The sequence below is a fragment of the Haliotis asinina genome, chromosome 16 (assembly GCF_037392515.1).
Source record: "Haliotis asinina isolate JCU_RB_2024 chromosome 16, JCU_Hal_asi_v2, whole genome shotgun sequence".
Taxonomy (NCBI): domain Eukaryota; kingdom Metazoa; phylum Mollusca; class Gastropoda; order Lepetellida; family Haliotidae; genus Haliotis; species Haliotis asinina.
In genome coordinates this window covers 17,975,818-17,995,435 of record NC_090295.1, presented here as the reverse complement: position 1 = coordinate 17,995,435, position 19,618 = coordinate 17,975,818, and the positions used below count along the sequence as shown (strand labels likewise).

Here is a 19,618-nt window from a genome sequence, read left to right as displayed (position 1 = left end):
TGGAGCACGGCTGGGCCATTTTTCTTCTACAATGTTCAATATTACTAGAAGCGGCGTAAAATATTAGCCATGTCACACATCAAGAATATTACACAACGTGATCTATGCAAATTTCAGAGGCAAAACCAGAATAGCTGTTTTATCACTCGGATACAACAAAACATTTTTTCACTCGGTTTTATTTTTTTTTCCTTTTTGTTGTTGTTGCTGTAACTATTATAAGCTCCATAAATAACACGAGACAATCGATACACAGCTTTCAGCTGATGGTAACCCAGTTTTGTCGATTCAGTGTATTGCTAATACCAGTAAGTGCTTTGGAGATCATTTTCATTTAGCTAACACGTCACACTTCAATGCTGGAAATCCCCAAAACAGAGAAGCTCTCTGTCCTGTGGCCTGCTTCTGGCGAAGGATTTGGCAACATTCAACAAGCAGTTATCATGAATATACATGTACTCTGAGGATGAACAAACGGTTTTAGAAAAATTAAAGTTAAACTACCTTGCTTATGGGCGAACTTTGGCCAATGTTGACTTTTGCTCAAAAACCAAGTGTATCAATGAAAGTGTGCTTAAAAGCAACATTACGCAAAATTCAACTTTTTACACTTAATTCGGCTAATTTTGAAGATTATTAAAGTATCTTGCCAAGTATATTCGCCCATGGGCAAGAATGTTTACTTTTGCACAAAGTTCACAGTCTGGAGGTTCTGTATGAATGATAATATGTTAAAGGTAACACGACACAAAAGTCAACTAATATCGTAAATCAGCTAATACAGAACGTTATTAAACACCTAGTCGTGACACATTTTGATACCAGAGTGCGCCTACTATTCAAGCTAAACCATATACACCAGACAAGTTGGCGCATTAATAAGTCACAAGTGTTTTGGAGAAAGGAACGTAAGACTTGAATAATATGTACATTGTCCATTCAAGAGGAAATGGCATTCTACAAAATTTGCAAAACATTGCGGCGGTCCATAAATATTGAATCTGGAATACACAATCCGCTGAGCACCGATCTACGCAAATGGGATATGATGACATGTGTCAACCAAGTCAGCGAGCCTGACAAGCCCATCCCTTAAGCCGCCTCTTTCGACAAGCATGAACTACTCAAGACCAATTCTAACTCGGATCTTCACAGGTTGGATCAAATGCAAAGTGACAACAACAGTACATCGTCCCAAAACACCTGTCATTAGTCTCAGAATCGTTTAAAAAATGAAATCTCATTAAAGTAAACGTTCGTGCTTAAGTCTCCTTCTTAAAGCACCTGGTATCAGTTACCATCACTATATACCTGACAGTTCAACGTTACGCGTAATAGCAAATATTACATTTCAAAGTCAAAATAAACTGTCAAGGCTAATACATATACACAAACATATTACATATTTACTTTCATGTTAATAACATATTACATATACGATTGTGTCATTGAAAGGTCCGAGTCAAAACTGGTCTCCGGCAACACATGCCTGTCGTGGTTCGGTGTCTTGGCTGGTTAACACATGTCATCGTATCCCAACTGCATGGATCAGTGTTCACGCTGCTGAACACTTGATTGTCTGGTCCCGACTCGGTTATTTACAGACAACTGCCACATAGCTGGAATATTGAATGGTGTGGCATTAACCAACAAACAAACAAATCAGATACAATTGGGAAATACATGAGGGTAAAAATCTACCGATCATAAAGTATCATTGTAGAAACACTTCAAGACAAATTCATTTCTATGACTATTAACAATAATACCTACGATGATATCTCACATATTGGAAAACCACATTCCAGTTACTTAGTGGACGAAGAACAAAAATGTATCTTTACAAGCACAATGAAATACATTACAATACAGCTTTAGAATGAATACAGATGCCACATCACGATGAATTCTGTGGAAAATGAGGTCATGATGAATACGACTATTCTATCAGTGCTGCAATGCTAGTCCATTGTTCAACATTGTCACGCAGCAATAGGTTAGAGAGGACGTTCCACAGATAAGCCATTTTCCGTTTCGCGAGATATCCCGAGATTCTCGCTGTTTTTTCCATAGCAACCGTTGTCTATGACTGGAAACGGACACTATCTTCACAAAATGTCTTCCATTCCCTAGAAGCCCGCCTTCTTCTGTATTACTTTTTTAATTACATGTATTTACAGAACGTTAAAGTGTCATGAATAATGACAATCAATATCTGAATCGTACATTGTTCTGCAACTGTTTGAAGTCACTTAGGACACGGGATCATGTACACCGTTATTTCTCCCCTGGCTTCGTCTACTAGAGTAACTTGTCACTTGTAATCACAGGAAGCGGTTGGGTAGCCAAGTGGTTAAAGCGTTAACTCGTCACGCTGAAGGGCCAGGTTCGATTTTCCAGCATGGCTATTATGTGTGAAGTCTATTTCTGATGTCGACCAACGTGATATTGCTGGAATATTGCAAAGGACGGCGTAAAATCATGCACACCCATAGGTCATCATTTCGATTACGATGCTATGTTGTGGCAACGGTGATCTCATTTAGTACTTCGTCAGGGCTCTGGGCCCGTGTTGGATCTGGGTTTGAAAGCTTGCCACAAAGAGCGACTCTGCTAGTCGTAAAAGGCGACTAACGTGATCGGGTGGTCAGGCTCGCTGACATGTCCTCGGTTCCAAATTGCGCTGATCGATACTCATGCTGTTGATCACAGGATTGTCTGGACCAGATTCGATTATGTACAGACCGCCGCCATACTGGTGAGTACGGCGTAAAACTAAAGTCACTCACTCACTCCAAGGTGCATCGATCTGCGCTACTGGGATATGTAAACGTGTCTCAACCAGGTCAGCGAGCATGATCGACAACGATGGGTTATTGAAGATCAATATTCTAACCGGATCTTCACGGGTCGGCACCTTGAATGAGACTCATGTCTGTCGTACCAGACCCATCAACAAAACTAACACTCTGATATTAGTATGCTTGACAGGAGAAACACCAGCAAACACGTGTACACACGTCAATCCAACAATCAAACCATGACCCCACCCCCATTACCTATAACTGAGTGTTCTTGAGCCCAAAAGTCTGACATGATTTTCCATTGAAGGGTGTCGGTTCTTGCTTCGTCCAGTCATCAACATCAGAACATGAAGAAAGGGTGGACTAGACAAAGGTATGTGTTGTTCTGACTATATTACAAGTTTTATGCACTTAAAGCCAGATGTTCTTAAATCTATATTTTTATTCTACCTGATGTTTATCCTAGATATGGGCATTCGTGGGTTTGTCCTTATTTTTATCGCCATTGTAATTAAGATAGTTAATTGCAACTACGATCATTTAAAGGTACAATCTGGCTCATTTTCGATAATTATTTTCCTCATGGTGCAGAAAGAGACTCATTATCCATTACGACTGGCCGGAAAACGACAACTGAAACTTCCATGTGAACAGTTTTTCGAACAGAGAACACTTGCCACATGTGGAAATGTAAACAATTGCTCCATACATCGAAAGCAGTCGGACGTGGATTTGTCTGTGTTTGCCGAACTGGTTTCAATCACACGTTGCGCCGCCACATTGTAGGTTGAGTTCTCTCTCCAAAAGCCATAAATCTAATGGGTTTGCTTGAAATATTGTTCGGCCGGTATATGGCGCGTGATTTAATGCAACGTCGCATTAATTCATTTTTTTGTGGGAATACATTATATGGTTCGCTGATGCATGATAGTTAGTATTATTCAGAGAAATGCATTACTTATTTTTACAGAAGTGTGGTGTTAAATAGTGCCTTTAAGTTACGCTTCATTTATGGAAACGATATTGGAATGACACGTTAATCGACGTAACAATTTTCATACGTCGAACTAATTCTACTTCTCTGTTGATTGACACTTTTTATAAACAGACAGCATTTCATTTCAAATCGATACACTGGATGGTTAATTGATTGAAAAGCCAAGCATGGCAACTGTGACTGTGTATTTGTAATGGTGGTATATTGTATTAAGTCTCCCTATGGAAATCCAGAGCGTCAGAACGTCTGTGCAACCCCACGTAATGGAGACCGTTGTCAAGGGCTGAACGTACATTAGAGTATTGATCTGAAGCATAGATTAGTAAAGTTCTTATTTCATGATGGTCTCCTGTCAGACAAGTCGGATATTGTTCTCCGTGCTTCAATTTGCTGGCTACATTGGTATGTATTAAATCACTTGTACACGAATTTGACGTGGTTGGCAAGATTTATTTATCGCTGAAGCATCTTTAACTATTTTAGAAGAATTTCTTTCTTCTCTGTAAATCACTATTACCGTAGATCCAATTACATTTCTCTAATCATTATGGACCCGTGTAGATCCAAGTTTGAATTGATCTATACTAACCCATGCTTGCAAGAAGCGACTAACGGAATCGAGTGGTGAGGCTGGCTGACTTGCTCGGCACATGTTTTCTGTTACCAACTTCGTAAAACGATGCTCATGCTGTTGATCCCTGGATGGTCTGGTCCATTATTTACTAACCGTTTAGTTTGAACATTGCTGAATGCCGCTTTAAACAAGCAACCAGCATTTTACAGGTGGAATATTGCTCGCTGCGGCGTAAAACGAAATAAGAATTTGGTAAGAAAATTAGAAACCCTTTCATACTGATTTTTTTTTAATTTTCCAGATTTATTAATAATGTACATAGTATCGTCAGAAGTAAATGTAAAACGTAACCGTCATTGCCTTCCGGTAACCTTTCAGATATATACTGAAAGGCAAAGGGAACATCGTAATACAGGAAATGATATTTAAGTACCATTGTAGTACTTACACATGTTTTTAAACATACACCCGAAGTCAAGTTTGAGGAAAACATGAATCATGGTCGTATAGCCTGTTTTGCCCAATAAAGTATTGTTTGAGATTGAAGTTAGAAATGTTTCGGTTTGTGGAAACGAAAAAGCTCGCAGAAACGCAACATTGATATCGAGATGCAGGTGCATCATGCAAGCGTGCATTCAGGCATAAACTGCCGACTTCAATGGCAATCGTTCATTTCTTTCCTGGACACAGCAGGTATGGCTAGGTTAACGAGAGGAGCTGATTGACGATAAGACGGCCGTGGCGTCGTGCTGTTACACAAGCTCGACCACAACGTGGACGATCATCAGCGCTGTTGGTGGCCTTGTAGCGCTGTCGAAGACGTTCTGTCGTTCGTATGATGGAACTGGTGAAGTAAGCAAGGACGCGAGCACGTTGACCTGCGCCTACTAACGTCTGGACGTCCAGTATCTTGTTGTCGTTGATCTCTGTTTAACCTATCCCTAGGTTTGTCAGTGGACGGACAAAGTATGGTGAGGCAGAAATAAGGGTTCGTAAGTAGTTCCTCCAAATTCTTACTTCCGGCGACAAACAACTTTCCATGCCTTTTTGAATGGTCTCATGGTTGTCACTTGACAGTAACGAACCACCAGTCCTTGGAGGAACAACAAATTTCCAATCTATCGATGTCCAAATTAAGAAAAAATTACGACTGTCAACAGCTGTTAAAAACCAAGTATGTTTGTACACTTGGTCCCGTCTAGTAACTTCGAAATCGGCGGTCGTGCAGTTTGGAACCAAAACTGGTTCTAGCATACTGTCGCCGGAAATCTGGTACCGCAAGTTTGGCTCAGACACATCCTGCAAGTTGCAGCGCGCAAAAGGAGATGAGACCTTGAACTTAATACCGGAAAACGACGCCTCGCGAAACTTACAGGCCCTGTCGGGCGTAAATTCCAGAGTGTATGTAAACTTGGGTTCAGTAGTATTCGTTACATTGCTATATTGAGTCTAACAAATCTTAGTACAAGCCTAGAGCTGCCTCCCATACTGAGCACCTTACAACATAATTTTATGCCGATTTTACAGCTTTATTATCCGTATAAGGAATCAAAGATTTGCTCCATCATTTCTAGGAAAGGTGTAGGCTTTACCTGATGCTGCCTGGTATATCACAGCACTACCACTGTTGATATCAAGTGGAAACTCCAGAGAGAGCATTTGGAATTGCGACTGTTGAGACTGTTGGGAATACATTGGGTTCAGTTTTAATATATCTGACGGCAAACAGCTGTGGGAAGCATAGGAATATATACTCCTGCAATATCACGTTGGGGGACGCTAGAGTGAGTGACTGAGTTTAGTTTTACGCCGCACTCAGCAATATTCAAGTTATATGGCGGCGGTCCGTAAAACATCGAGTCTGGACCAGACAATCCAGTGATCAACAGCATGAGCATCAATCTGCGCAATTGGGAACCGAGGACATGTGTCACCCTCAGGACAAGCGATGACACTACATATTGGAATTCGATGCCGGGATTGTAGATACCTGGCTTCACACGAGATGAAGGATTATTTGACCAGCTTCTCCAGCAGGGGTTCGAGAATATAATGACGAAGTCGGTTACTTTTTAAGTTTCAGTTCGGACTGGATTTATATATTTTCATCATTACCTACAATACGAACAGGCGTACAAGACGTGTCGAGTAAATAACCTTCGACTTTTAAGGGTCAACAGTGCAGCAAAGCTGCAAGAAGTCATGCGCTTCACAGAAGGTGTGAAAGATTTTGAGTAAGTATGCGTTTTACATCTTTGTTCAGCCCAGTATCTAGGCCGCCAAAATGGCACGTGTAAACCCATAGTGACGTTTTACAAAGAAATCTTAGCACGTAGCTGATCGTAACTTCCATACCTTGATAAAGACTTACGACTGTCGTAGCGATGAGGTGATCGTAACTGCCATACCATACCATAGACTTACGTCTGGCGCAGCGCTATGATGATCGTAACGCCCATATCACCACATAGACGTACGACTGTCCTAGCACTCTGGTGATCGTGACTGCCATACCTTAACATAGACGTACAACTGTCCTAGCACTCTGGTGATCGTGACTGCCATACCTTAACATAGACGTACAACTGTCCTAGCACTCTGGTGATCGTGACTGCCATGCCTTAACATAGACTTACGACTGTCCTAGCACTCTGGTGATCGTGACTGCCATACCTTAACATAGACTTACAACTGTCCTAGCACTCTGGTGATCGTGACTGCCATGCCTTAACATAGACGTACAACTGTCCTAGCACTCTGGTGATCGTGACTGCCATGCCTTAACATAGACGTACAACTGTCCTAGCACTCTGGTGATCGTGACTACCATGCCTTAACATAGACTTACGACTGTCCTAGCACTCTGGTGATCGTGACTGCCATACCCTAACATAGACGTACAACTGTCCTAGCACTCTGGTGATCGTGACTGCCATGCCTTAACATAGACTTACGACTGTCCTAGCACTCTGGTGATCGTGACTGCCATGCCTTAACATAGACGTACAACTGTCGTAGCTCTAAGGTGATCGTGACTTCCATACCTTAACATAGACTAACGACAGCCGTAGCTCTAAGGTGATCGTGGCTGCCATGCCTTAACTTAGACTAACGACAGACGCAGCTCTAAGGTGATCGTGACTTCCATACCTTAACATAGACTTACGACTGCCGTAGCTCTAAGGTGATCGTGACTACCATGCCTTAACATAGAGTAACGGCAGCCGTAGCGCCAAGGTGGTCGTAACGCCCATATCATCACACACACTTACGACTGCCGTAGTGCTTTGTTCAACGGCACCCGGTTTATAACCAATATTGTCTTAGTTGCCCACTGTTAACGCATGTTAAAGGTTACGCCAAACCTCAATCGTACGTATCGCACAGTCAGTTAGGGGCAATAAGTGTTCTTATATGCAACCCGTGAAAATCCATGTTAGAAATGATCTCCAGCAACCCCTGCTTATCAGTCATAAGAGCTGACCCGTGAGTTCGAGCGGTCAGGCTCGCTGTATTGGTTGACACATGCCATCGTATCATAAATGCATATATCGATGCTAGTGCAGTCAGTCATAGGATTGTCTGGTCAAGATTTGATCATTTATAGACCGCCGTCATAAGGCTGGAATATTGTTGAGTGCGGCGTAGAACGAAACTCACTAACTCAATGCAGCTGAAAGAAAGGTAAGATTCTTTATGGATGGCAACTTCTTTATCAAGAGGCGATGTTTGGGTGCGGTTGTCATTGTCATTCATATAAACACATAAAAATGTCAACACTTTTAATATAATTGAATTTTCGGCAAATTAGTACAATCCTTTTTAGACCGAAACTAATCATGTTGGCTGTGTAGAAGCACGTGAATTTTGCATATCGGAAATTTTGCAAAATGCTCGTCGAGAACATCTCAGCTGACAGAAAACCACCGAAATTATGACACGGCCATCAGCGCAAGAGAGAGATAGCCGTAGGCATGAGGCAAATGAGCAACAACCATTTTGGAAGGACCTTAAACTGTACACGTGGTACCTTGACCAGGCTATTCCAGTGTTACAGGCAGACTGGCAGCACCGAAGACAGACCACGATCAGGCAGACCACGTGTCACGACCAAACAGGAAGACCGCAATCTGCGTACTCTTCATCTGCGCAACCGGGTCATCAAAGCAACAGCAACACGTCGTCAGTCGACGTACTATGCAACGCCATCTACATGCAGCAAGAATCAGAGCTCGACGTCCGCTATGTGGAATGTCATTGACCCAGGAACATCGTCGTCGAGGGCTACAGCAATGACTGTCGATGGCTGGTAAGAATTCGGCAGCGAGTGGTTTAAAGACGAAAGTCGATTCACCATGTTCCATGATGTTTCCCAGGTACGTGTATACCGTCGCAAGGGGAAAAGACTAGGGTCCATAAAGTGCATCCTTTTGGAGGAAGCGACGTGATGGTGTTAGGGAGGACGTTGTGGGAACCAGCGTACACGATTGGTCATAATACGCGAAATCGTGAAAGCTCAGAGATACAGACATGACATTCTTCAACCCATGGTAATACCATTTCTCCGCCAGCAACAACAGGGAAGACGTTTGCAGCACGACAACGCCAGGCCGCACACAGCCCGAATGGTCCAGAACGTCTTAAACGCTCAGAATATCCATGTTCTTCCATGACCAGCACGTTCGCCGGACTTAAACCCCATAGAACACTTGTGGTATCACCTGAATCGCCAGTAGAGAAGACGACTACGACCCCCAGCGAATCGACAAGAACTTGCAGAGGCCCTCAGGAACGAGTGGAATAGGATTCCGAATGACGTCATTCATCGGCTGACAACATCGATAGGGCTGTATTGCTGCTACAGGTACTCACATCCGTTACTAAGGATGTGTATGCGTGACCAGAGCCTTAAAATGATTGAGACATTCCCTGATTGACTCATGAGAACTGAGAACTGTGCTGTATCTACCACTCTGTCCATTACATGACACGTGCTCTTCATCTTTGATGGGTTTCTCAAAGACGTTGGTGCATTGTCCAAAATGCTCGCTTCATTAAATGTCCCATAAACTAAAAACATTACATGCTTTGCTTTGATTTTATCGATCATTAATAAGGATGTTCACTTTCTTATGTCCACTACTTTAGTATCATACCTTTCTTATTATTCAACAACATCCAAATTTCAAACAGATCAAACACATTAAAAGCAACTAATTAAATGTATTTCTGAGAATGGCAAAACATTATCATGTGCCTGTAAAACGACAAGAAAGTTCAAAAAGAACAAACCTCATCAAATATGCTTTTCCGTTTACTGATTCCAGAGCATTTAAATTCACCTGAACGGGAACTAAAGTGACTGTGTGACAAGATGAATTGCTTCAATTTCCCACTGATTCACTTTCATTTAATGTCCATAAATATTCTATCAGTTCCTGTCTTTGGAGTTACAATCGTGTATGCCCTTTGTTCGACATTTCTATGCGACTCGTTCTGAAAAAATTCAGATCAAGGTTTAGTTATTCCAGTATGAAATGTTTCAGGCGGAGAACATGAAGTATTCCAAGTTCTTGTAAAGAGTTAAATTGAGCGTAGAAAAGGTCTGTTAATGAATTTATACTGAACGTTCATAGTTTTAATTGGCAATCAGCAACACAGTGTATCGATAGATCGATGTATTCACGTTAAAGAAAAACCCTGATGAGGTTTAGCACATTCAGCTTCTCTGACCAAATCTAAATGGAACCGAAGCATATACTGCAAAGGATACACGGGCACACATTCTTGATCCTGAAACGTTAATGATTTTCTTTGAACTGGAAAGCAGACAGATTTAGCCGTAAAATGTTTAAGTGATAACAAACACGTATTGTCGCCGTGTCTGAAACAGACCTGGATGTGACACTTGACTAACCGTACGTGACATGGTCTACGTTGTGGACACCAGTATCCGAGCTGTCCGACAAGAATCTAAATGCAATCGGACAGTGGCAGGGCGAACAACCCGTATTATTTCATAACCAAATATTCAGGTCAATAGGACATTAAAAGATTATACTTGTTTATGCTCTGTCTGGGAATACTTACGTCTTGTTTAAATGTCTTTCGTCTTTGGGTGAGATCAGTTAGGATGTGCAGTGTGTGTTCTCTGTCAACATAAGATGACATTTGCTTCCATTTTTGACAAATTCTTAACCTAATCCCGGCAAATGTCCGCTTCGTCAAATCTTACTTTAATTTGATACCTGTTGTTACCCTGGCCCTCTGTGCATACATACGTCTTGCCATAATGTCTTTCCCCCTAGGTGTTGCCAATGAGAAAGTGCACATTTTCTCAATAAACTTCAGATGACATTTGCTTCAATTTTGGCGAATGCTTCTGAATTGAAACCCGGCAAAAATGCCGCAGAGTTAAACGATATTCTGTTTCTGTTCACAAGCTATGATCAAGTGTGGAGCTAATCAGTCACAAGGAACATTGAAAGAACATACGGCTAGCTACAATTTTCGATAATCGTAAATATCGTTGATATGAAAATGCTGTGATTATTACACAACATGCTGTTATATACTGAGGGTAAGAAATAAGGGATCACATGAAAAGAAAAGTGAAATATATTCATTTCTTTCAGACATTCTTGGCATTTTTGCTCAAAGTAACGATTTTATAATCGATAATCGATCGGTAGTTAGTTAACGATTGGGATCTATATTGATGGTTAGCCCTGCAAGTCAATGTTTCATTTTGGCAGATAAAAAACATAATTTTAAATTTTGTCCTGACGTCTCATTTTGACAGGGTCACCTCCAACAAATTCTACATCAGCCTCAGATACGACGTGTCGAACGCAACCCATCAATGGCCTAACAGCACAGGTCGGTATATTTATAGCATCAGGATTATTGTTTTGTTGTTGTTGTTGTTGTTGTTGTTGTTGTTGTTGTTGTTGTTGAAGGCCGCACTCAGCAATATTCAGGCAGTATGGCGGCAGTCTGTGAAGAACTGAGTCTGGATCAGACAATCCAGTGATCAACGGCATGAACATCGATATAAGCAATTAGGATACGATGACATGTGTCAGTCCACCTGAACCCATTAGTCGCCTCTTACGGCAAGCAACCAATTCTAACCCGAATCTTCACGGGAGACAAGCATGGCGTACTGAAGACCAATTCTAATCCGGATCTTCGCGGGTCAGCATCTGGACTAAGAACGAAAGACTCATGGGTCATTTACCTGGCCGCGTCATGCTTAGAGGCTTTAAATATGACACTTGTTACCCCAATGGTTTTGTGTTAGGGTCAGATCGATAATCGGAAATATCATCGATGGAAAGAATCAACGATTATCGATATAAAAATATGGCATCGATAATATCATGCATAAACGTTTGTGATCATATACAGTTAAGTTTTAGTTTCTTCACACAGTACACCATATTTGGTCTATATTCGTGGACTGCTAAATTAGACTCTGGATGCTGTTTTGTGACATATGTGGATTTTTTTATTTGCACATTACTTCTCCGATATATATCGATAATATATCGATATTAAGTTAATGATTGTCGACTTATATTTTATCGATATCCAGCACCAATCGGGAATAAAAGAAGAACTTACCGAAATCTTTCTCGCATTAATGCTTTGAACAATATCTTTTTATTTGACAAAAGAGCGACAATGAAACAGTTGTTTTGGTAAAAAATGTCACGTTTTCATTGTTGCCCTTGCTGTGTGGAAAGTTCCCTACAATGCACAACAGTGCGACATGTTGTTTATGTGTGCGATGTACGTGGCCGATATGCTACATGGCAGGGATGCATGGACAATCAAACAGAAAGAAGGGGGAACATGTTGACGGAGCCGTACACACATATGCACATGGCTGAATCTAAAAGTCACATCCATGACATTTCGTTAATGTGAAGTATGTTGACTTTTTCATGTTTTTTTCGGTCATAGATACTTCACCGATATACAGTAAAATCCCGATGTGTCCAATGCCGGCGTCTCGAATAGTGTACATAACTCGAAGTACCAGTCGGTCCCAACCACATTCTGTTATAGTTGCCATCATTTGATTTTCTGTTACACGAATTCGTCTCATGAATACTGTATACACGATGACCATGATGTACATTGATTGGCGATTTATTTTCTTTTAACGACGATCTCTGTGATATATATCCATACTCAAGTTCTGTCCACTACGAAACAAGAAAACATATTTCAGAATAAATACAATGATTTTCATTTAGGTAATAGTTTGACAACGAACTGGTTACCGGGCCAACCGGCGCTACCCGCCACTGACCAGTGCGTTGTCCAGTACAGTGGACGGTCGTCTAACCACGGACATTGGGAATCTACGGATTGTACACGAGGCGCTCCTTTCATCTGTGAGAATGGACGTAAGTGTGATGAAACACAATGGAGACAATAAATATTTTGGTGCTTAAAACTCTATGATTTGAAATCATTCATTTATTTGGTTCATTCTTCCGTAAAAGTGGTGTGCTATATATATATGCCAATATAACATACTCCACGCACTGATCAAATATCTTATTTCATGGTTAGAACGTATCAAATCTGATAGTATTAGTGGCAGTACTTGTGCTTATTAGAAGCAGTATTAGTAGTATCAACCATAGTAGTAATGATGGAGGTAGTAGTAGTAGCAGCAGCAGCACGAGTAGTAGTAGTAGTAGTAGTAGCAGCAGCAGCAGCACGAGTAGTAGTAGTAGTAGCAGCAGCAGCACGAGTAGTAGTAGTAGTAGTAGTAGTAGCAGCAGCAGCAGTAGCAGTAGTTGTAGTGGTGGTGGTGGTGGTGGTGGTGGTGGTGGTAGTAGTAGTAGTAGTGGTGGTGGCGGTGGTTGGGGTGGTGGTGGTGGTAGTAGTAGTTGTAGTAGTAGTGGTGGTGGTGGTAGTAGTGGTGGTGGTAGTGGTGGTGGTGGTAGTAGTAGTTGTAGTAGTAGTGGTGGTGGTGGTAGTAGTGGCGGTGGTGGTAGTAGTAGTAGTGGTGGTGGTGGTGGTGGTGGTGGTAGTAGTAGTAGTGGTGGTGGTGACGGTGGTTGGGGGGTGGTGGTGGTGGTAGTAGTAGTTGTAGTAGTAGTGGTGGTCGTGGTGGTGGTGGTGGTGGTGGTGGTGATGGTAGTAGTAGTAGTGGTAGTGGTGGTGGTGGTAGTAGTAGTAGTAGTAGTGGTGATGGTGGTGGTACTGGTACTGGTGGTGGTGGTGGTGGTATATTCAACAGTTATACAAAATGTAACATCATCATAGCATTCTAATAAAGTAAGTCATGATCTTTTCACTTCCAGTCACTTTAAAAATCTGACTAAAACATTTCTCAATGTGTATTATTATTATTAATGTGTAAAAACTTAACTTTTAGAGAAACCCTGTGACACTCATTGGCATCTTTCTTACAACAATATTTCAATAATACTTCAAAATATGAAAATGACAATGTTTGCGCACATTTTGCTTGCACTAATATGACTTTCGTGGCACGTGTTGTGTATGACTCCAGCCTTAAAAGCAATTGCATTTGTTGGTTGCACACTGCATTTCCAAATTGCCTCAGTTTACACATTGACTGTAACCTGTACACCTAACAAATAATTCACACTCTCTCAACGCGTCTCGTGCCCCATATGCCCTTGATAAATACAGTCACCTGCACATGTAGGGGCTCCGGTCGTACTCAAGTTAGGGATCGAACCAGGAGCCTCTATTTTGATGAACTAACACTCTGTCGCACATGCAAACCCACGACTGTATGTGAGTATCTTTGAATTAAGCGTGTCAGAGCTTAAAGGTCACATGCAACGTAAAATACAACTTTGCAGATTCTGATACCTTTCTGTATGCACTTACCAAAACAAATCATCAAAAATGCCAATTCAACCTACAAAGTTGAAAAAAACGCGATGAAAGAGTTCAAACGATTCACTAAATTTGCCCCGGCGCTGCTGGGAAAAGTGGTTTCAACAGCTGTGCTGCGCTGCGCCCATGACGCATGCGCAGTGAATAGGTTCGCGGACCTTGAAACAGTATTCCTACCCGGAGTATGAGGTCGTAAGCAGTAGTCTAGTCTTGGTTGTGTACACAAACAAGTAAATAATCTACTCGTTACATAAAAGAACTTTGTTGATTGTGGTAAGCAGCCTTTGTCACAGAGAAAGCTCAATGTCTGGTTTATTGACACCTATATCTCTGCCTGCCTGTCTGCTAACGAGAATATGCAATACACAGCTTTGACCACACGCAATTTAAACTTAACACCTATCAGGCTATACGCCATAAACAAAATAAATTGATTAATGACTCGTGCACCCGAGTCCTGTCTCTGCCACATTATGTAATTAGGCATGTGTGATACTTGTACACATGACATGTTTTTATGTCTGTGGGTTACAAACAAACTACGTGTACATCCATTTTTCTCGGATGACTGGATCTAACGGAAACTGGTGCAAACTCTTGTCAGTTTCAAGTACTGCTTTGTACTTGGACGAATGACAGTTTCCAGCCACGCAGTAGTTCACCATCTCTACAGAGATGATTTTTCATTGAATCGAATTCAAATTCAAAGAACATGTATCTACAAAACCCAACATCTCTATATACATTCTTTATGGGTAACAACTTCTTCTAGTGCATATGATTTTGTTTGACAACAGTATATGAATCCATACTGAAAGCAAGTACAATAAAAGAAGTTGTTACCCATAAAGAATGTTACTTTCTAGTGACTCGCCATACTTCTAAAATGCTCATCAAACAGATCACTTTTCTGTATACACAATGCGCCCTCAGCGTATCAACAAATGAAGCGTCCAATCGGAAGCCGCCGTTACGCTTGAGTGCACATCCACCCGCTATGACTGGGTTCAGTCTCCCAAAGGCTTGTTTCGAGGGAAGTAAGCCCAAGTACAAAATATTGCACTTTTGATTCGCGATTGTACGCTTAAAATTTTGTTTATTTATTTTTTACAAGCAGCAATGTATATTATATGTCATGAATAATTGATAATTGTATTTTAATCATGCATGATTTTTTTGTTTCACGTGACCTTTAAAATAAAATAACGATAATCACTGGTTGAAAACAGAACGGTGGTTTGACTCGGGGTCGTGAAAGTACATGCGTTGCAAATCTTTCTTTATATTTAAGCTAAGATTAGTTTTACGTCACATCGGCATTTATTTAGTCATATAGCGACGAAACCAAGTCTGCCTGTCATATACATTTAAACGGCTTTGAGGTAGACTAGTGATTACATCGTCAACCTGGGTTCGATATTCCACGTGGTTGCAATATGTGAAGCTCGTTTCTGGTGTCTTCCGTCGTGATTTTGCTGAAATTTTGATAAAACCATCGCAAAACTAAAACTAAAACTCACTTTAAATTTCAGATTCTGCGGATCCTGATCTTGGCACAGACGGTTTATATGAAGTTTCATTTCGAAGTTATCTGAAAACAGACTCAGCAACGCTCAACACATATGATGCAGGTAACGGCATAATTATATTCTTCATACAACAGTGAACCTTATTAAGTATAGCATTCATCTTATGCATCTAACTTGAACAGAGTAAACTATCTGGCATAGGTCAACGTCCAAGGCGACTGTAACTGCATCTAAATGCACATAATGACAAGAATGCCTGTATATTTAACGCCTGTATCCTCGCCTTTGCGCATGCGCAAGACGCTGACACATCATTCCCTTGGTTATCTAAAGCTGTCTGTGATTCATATCCCACCGGGTACCCATTCACTGCTGGGTGAACATACGCAATTTCTTAACATTCTTGACTTGGGTGAAACCACATATGCACCAATGTTCGTCGAGTTATAATCAAGTTCATATTCGAGTTATGATCAAGTTCAGATTCGAATCAGATTGTTCAATACAAGCTGACCCGATAACCTTTGAGCTATTTTCATCCTTAATCGCGACAGGATCCCACCATTGTGGATTCGAATCCCGTTTTATTAGTGCCATCCCTACGTCACGTGTAAATGAGTTACACATTGTTTAAGAAGTTCGATAATTTTATGAAGCCCTCTCATGACTCCCCTGTTTGCAGTTCAAGCAGCTGATGTGTCCTATTTTCGTCATGAAATCAGCGACTTTGTTATCTACAAAGGGTTTAAAGAGGAGCCTGTGGAGGTGTGTGCATTACGATGTATGACCGACAGCCTTTGTCTCGGGATGACGTACACCCACAACACAAGTCCACATTCAAACTTCGATTTTTGTATTTTATTAAAAAGCCGAGCCTTGGAAGTCACGCGTTGATGTCCCCGAATGTGTCAAAAAGAAGCTGGAAAGACCAACGGAAACGGGTGAATGGCTTCGGGAAGAACGATTTCAAGGTTCCTTAAAAGCGAATGTCTTGAACAACGCCACTTATTTGCATTTACATTTTTGTATCGTCTTTCCATTCGGACTCATGGACAGATTGGACGTTCATTACAACAGTTTTGTGTTAAGCGACCACTTAAATCAGGATTGGATTATGTGTCGCTCCTCGTACCCGGACGACTTGTTTTTTTTGCTCATGTTGTAAACTTTGAGAAGCCAAGACATTTTTGAATGCCATTATGACAAAGCAGGCATTTTGTTGATAGCGGACTTCCGTCATTGTGTTTGTTTAGTTTATTAATCAATCGTCGTTTAGGTCGCTTCCAGCGCAACTGAAGGTGTACATGTCATGGTAAAACGCCATCTTTTGCCAAAAAAACTCAGAAACTCTGAGACACCTATTGTCATCGTTGCACGTAGTTGTACAAGCTGAAGTAAAGTGTTAAACAAAAATTCTATATCTCATCAAATCTCATGTAAATTTTAGGAACGTGATATTGTGGTGTGGAAATACGTTGTCTGGTTCTATTTGTTACACATTTGTTTTATGACAATAAAATAAATGGTCCTGCCAAAATATGACTGTTTTGTTCGGTTTTGAATGTATAGCAGAGCTTGGAGTCACAGGTGGCAGTTCTACCAAACCACTGGACCGGAATCAAAGAATGGACGATGGCTTTGTCACAGAACTATGGAAAATGGTTTTGCCGCTTTTATCAGTTACACAAAGCATAGATTTACAATGACTTTCCATTGATCCACTACAAGCAGATTAACGTGGCTCTCAAATGTATGGAATCCTTACGTTAGGCATTATTTTAATCAGTTGGGGATCGGTTTGCCAGGGTCGAATTTTAGACAGTGATTGTTGCTGGTGATGAGCAGCATTATCGTCCCCATAATCGTTTTGAATACTAATGTTTTCTCAAAACACAGATGGAGCAGGGTGTTTGCTGAAAGATGAGCGCATCCCATCTCACAATAGTGAGTGAATGAGTTTTGTTTTACGCCACATTGGGCAATATTAGAGCTATATGGCGGGGTCTGTAAATAATCGAGTCAGGACCAGACAAACCGGTGACCAACAGCACGAGCATCGATCTACGCAAGTTGGATACGATGATAGGTGTCAACAAAGTCTGCAAGTCTCGTGACTTCTTAAAACACAATGATCACTGGCAGATGCTCTTCTGAAAATTACCATTGTGTTTCAAGGAAGGAAATACTTCAAATTCACTGCTGGTTGGTAACACTAACAACAACAGGAGTCTGTTTCAAGTACCTGACAAAGCAGCTGTCTCCGGGGACGGTTCGCCCATATATAATTCCTCACCTGCCTCAAACCAGTAGGGAAGCTTTCTTCATTTTCGAGTAATCACACTCTGTATGAATCTCAAGGGATTCCACAAGCGACAACATCTAATAAACATTTATTCCATTGTCGTTAGGTCTGACTGGAACCCAAGGGAGGGTGTGAAATGTACTAAAAGTAAAAACTTTCATGTGATGTATGTGTATTCTGTCGTATCTGTAATGAGATTTGGAATGGCTGTTAGTGAGTGAGTTTAGTTTTACGCCGCACTCAGCAATATTCCAGCTATATGGCGGCGGTCTGTAAATAATCGAGTGTGGACCAGACAATCTAATGATAAACGGTATGAACATCGATCAACGCAACTGGGAACCGATGACATATGTCAAACAATCAGCGAGCCTGACCACCCGATCCCGTCAGTCGCCTCTTACAACAAGCATTGGTTACTATAAGTGGAAATAATGTAGTTCACAAGGAGAGTGTGTAGACTGGATGTCGTTAACGTTCATGTTCACAGATCTGCACCTTGAAATATTATATTTCCAGATGAATATGTAGAAAGAACACAGCATTAGCTGTTTGGCATCATCACGTTCCTTACAGTGTTTCTGAAACATCAACAATGGAACCGTGGCTGTTTGGCATCATCACGTTCCTTACAGTGTTTCTGAAACATCAACAATGGAACAGTGGCTGTTTGGCATCATCACGTTCCTTACAGTGTTTCTGAAACATCAACAATGGAACAGTGGCTGTTTGGCATCATCACACTGCTTGCAGTGTTTCTGAATCACCAACAGAACATTGGCTGTTTGGCATCATCACACTGCTTACAGTGTTTCTGAAACATCAACATTAGAACATCAGCTGGTTTATATCATCACAACCCATGAGAAAATTTGAACGTAAGAACAGATTAACTGTTAGAAACAATCATGGTCCCTGTGATGCATCAAAGTGGGTGTAGTTTTACGCCGCACTGAGTAATTTTCCTGATATATATGGCGGTGGTAAAACCATCATCACTCACTCATTCACTCACTCAGATACTACTGAGAAGAGAAAAACATATAAGTACGAATTTTGCAAGTGAAAGTAAGACTGTAATAAGCGGTGTACCTCACCTAGGTATTTGCGCACACACGCACACATGCATTTCCATTGGTTGGTTGAGTAAGAAAGTACAAAGCCAGTCAGAGAGAGAGCGTTTCTAAAACTGTACAACAATTGAACATCTGACACTTGAGCGACAAACACCCACATTGACTTCAAATAAATATATTTAACTGATAACACGTGTCTGAGCTAGTCAACTCACAGTCCCAGAGAGTCGTATATTAGAACAACGAAAAGACTTAATGTCTTCCTTGGCACGGTGGAGTTTGAATTCCTCATTCTCTTGATATATAGATCCTGAGTGACTAGTATATAATTCATACGCCCATGTATTATGCTTTCCGCTTTATACACACCACAGGTGCTGCCGTGAAGCGTATTTGTGTCATAGTCTAAATACATTTCATCAGCTAGGTGATACAAACTGTC

General features: G+C 41.2%; 1 protein-coding gene across 1 annotated transcript; it reads left to right on the top strand.

Moving 5' to 3' along the window:
* Window positions 1-4,152: 4,152 nt before the first annotated feature.
* LOC137268498 (uncharacterized) lies at window positions 4,153-17,325 on the top strand. Its single transcript, XM_067803059.1, has 6 exons — window positions 4,153-4,203; window positions 6,547-6,609; window positions 11,178-11,254; window positions 12,640-12,792; window positions 15,802-15,900; window positions 16,481-17,325. The coding sequence occupies exons 2-6, from the start codon at window positions 6,578-6,580 to the stop codon at window positions 16,690-16,692; spliced, it is 573 nt and encodes a 190-aa protein (XP_067659160.1). The 5' UTR covers window positions 4,153-4,203; window positions 6,547-6,577; the 3' UTR covers window positions 16,693-17,325.
* The last annotated feature ends 2,293 nt before the right edge of the window (window positions 17,326-19,618 follow it).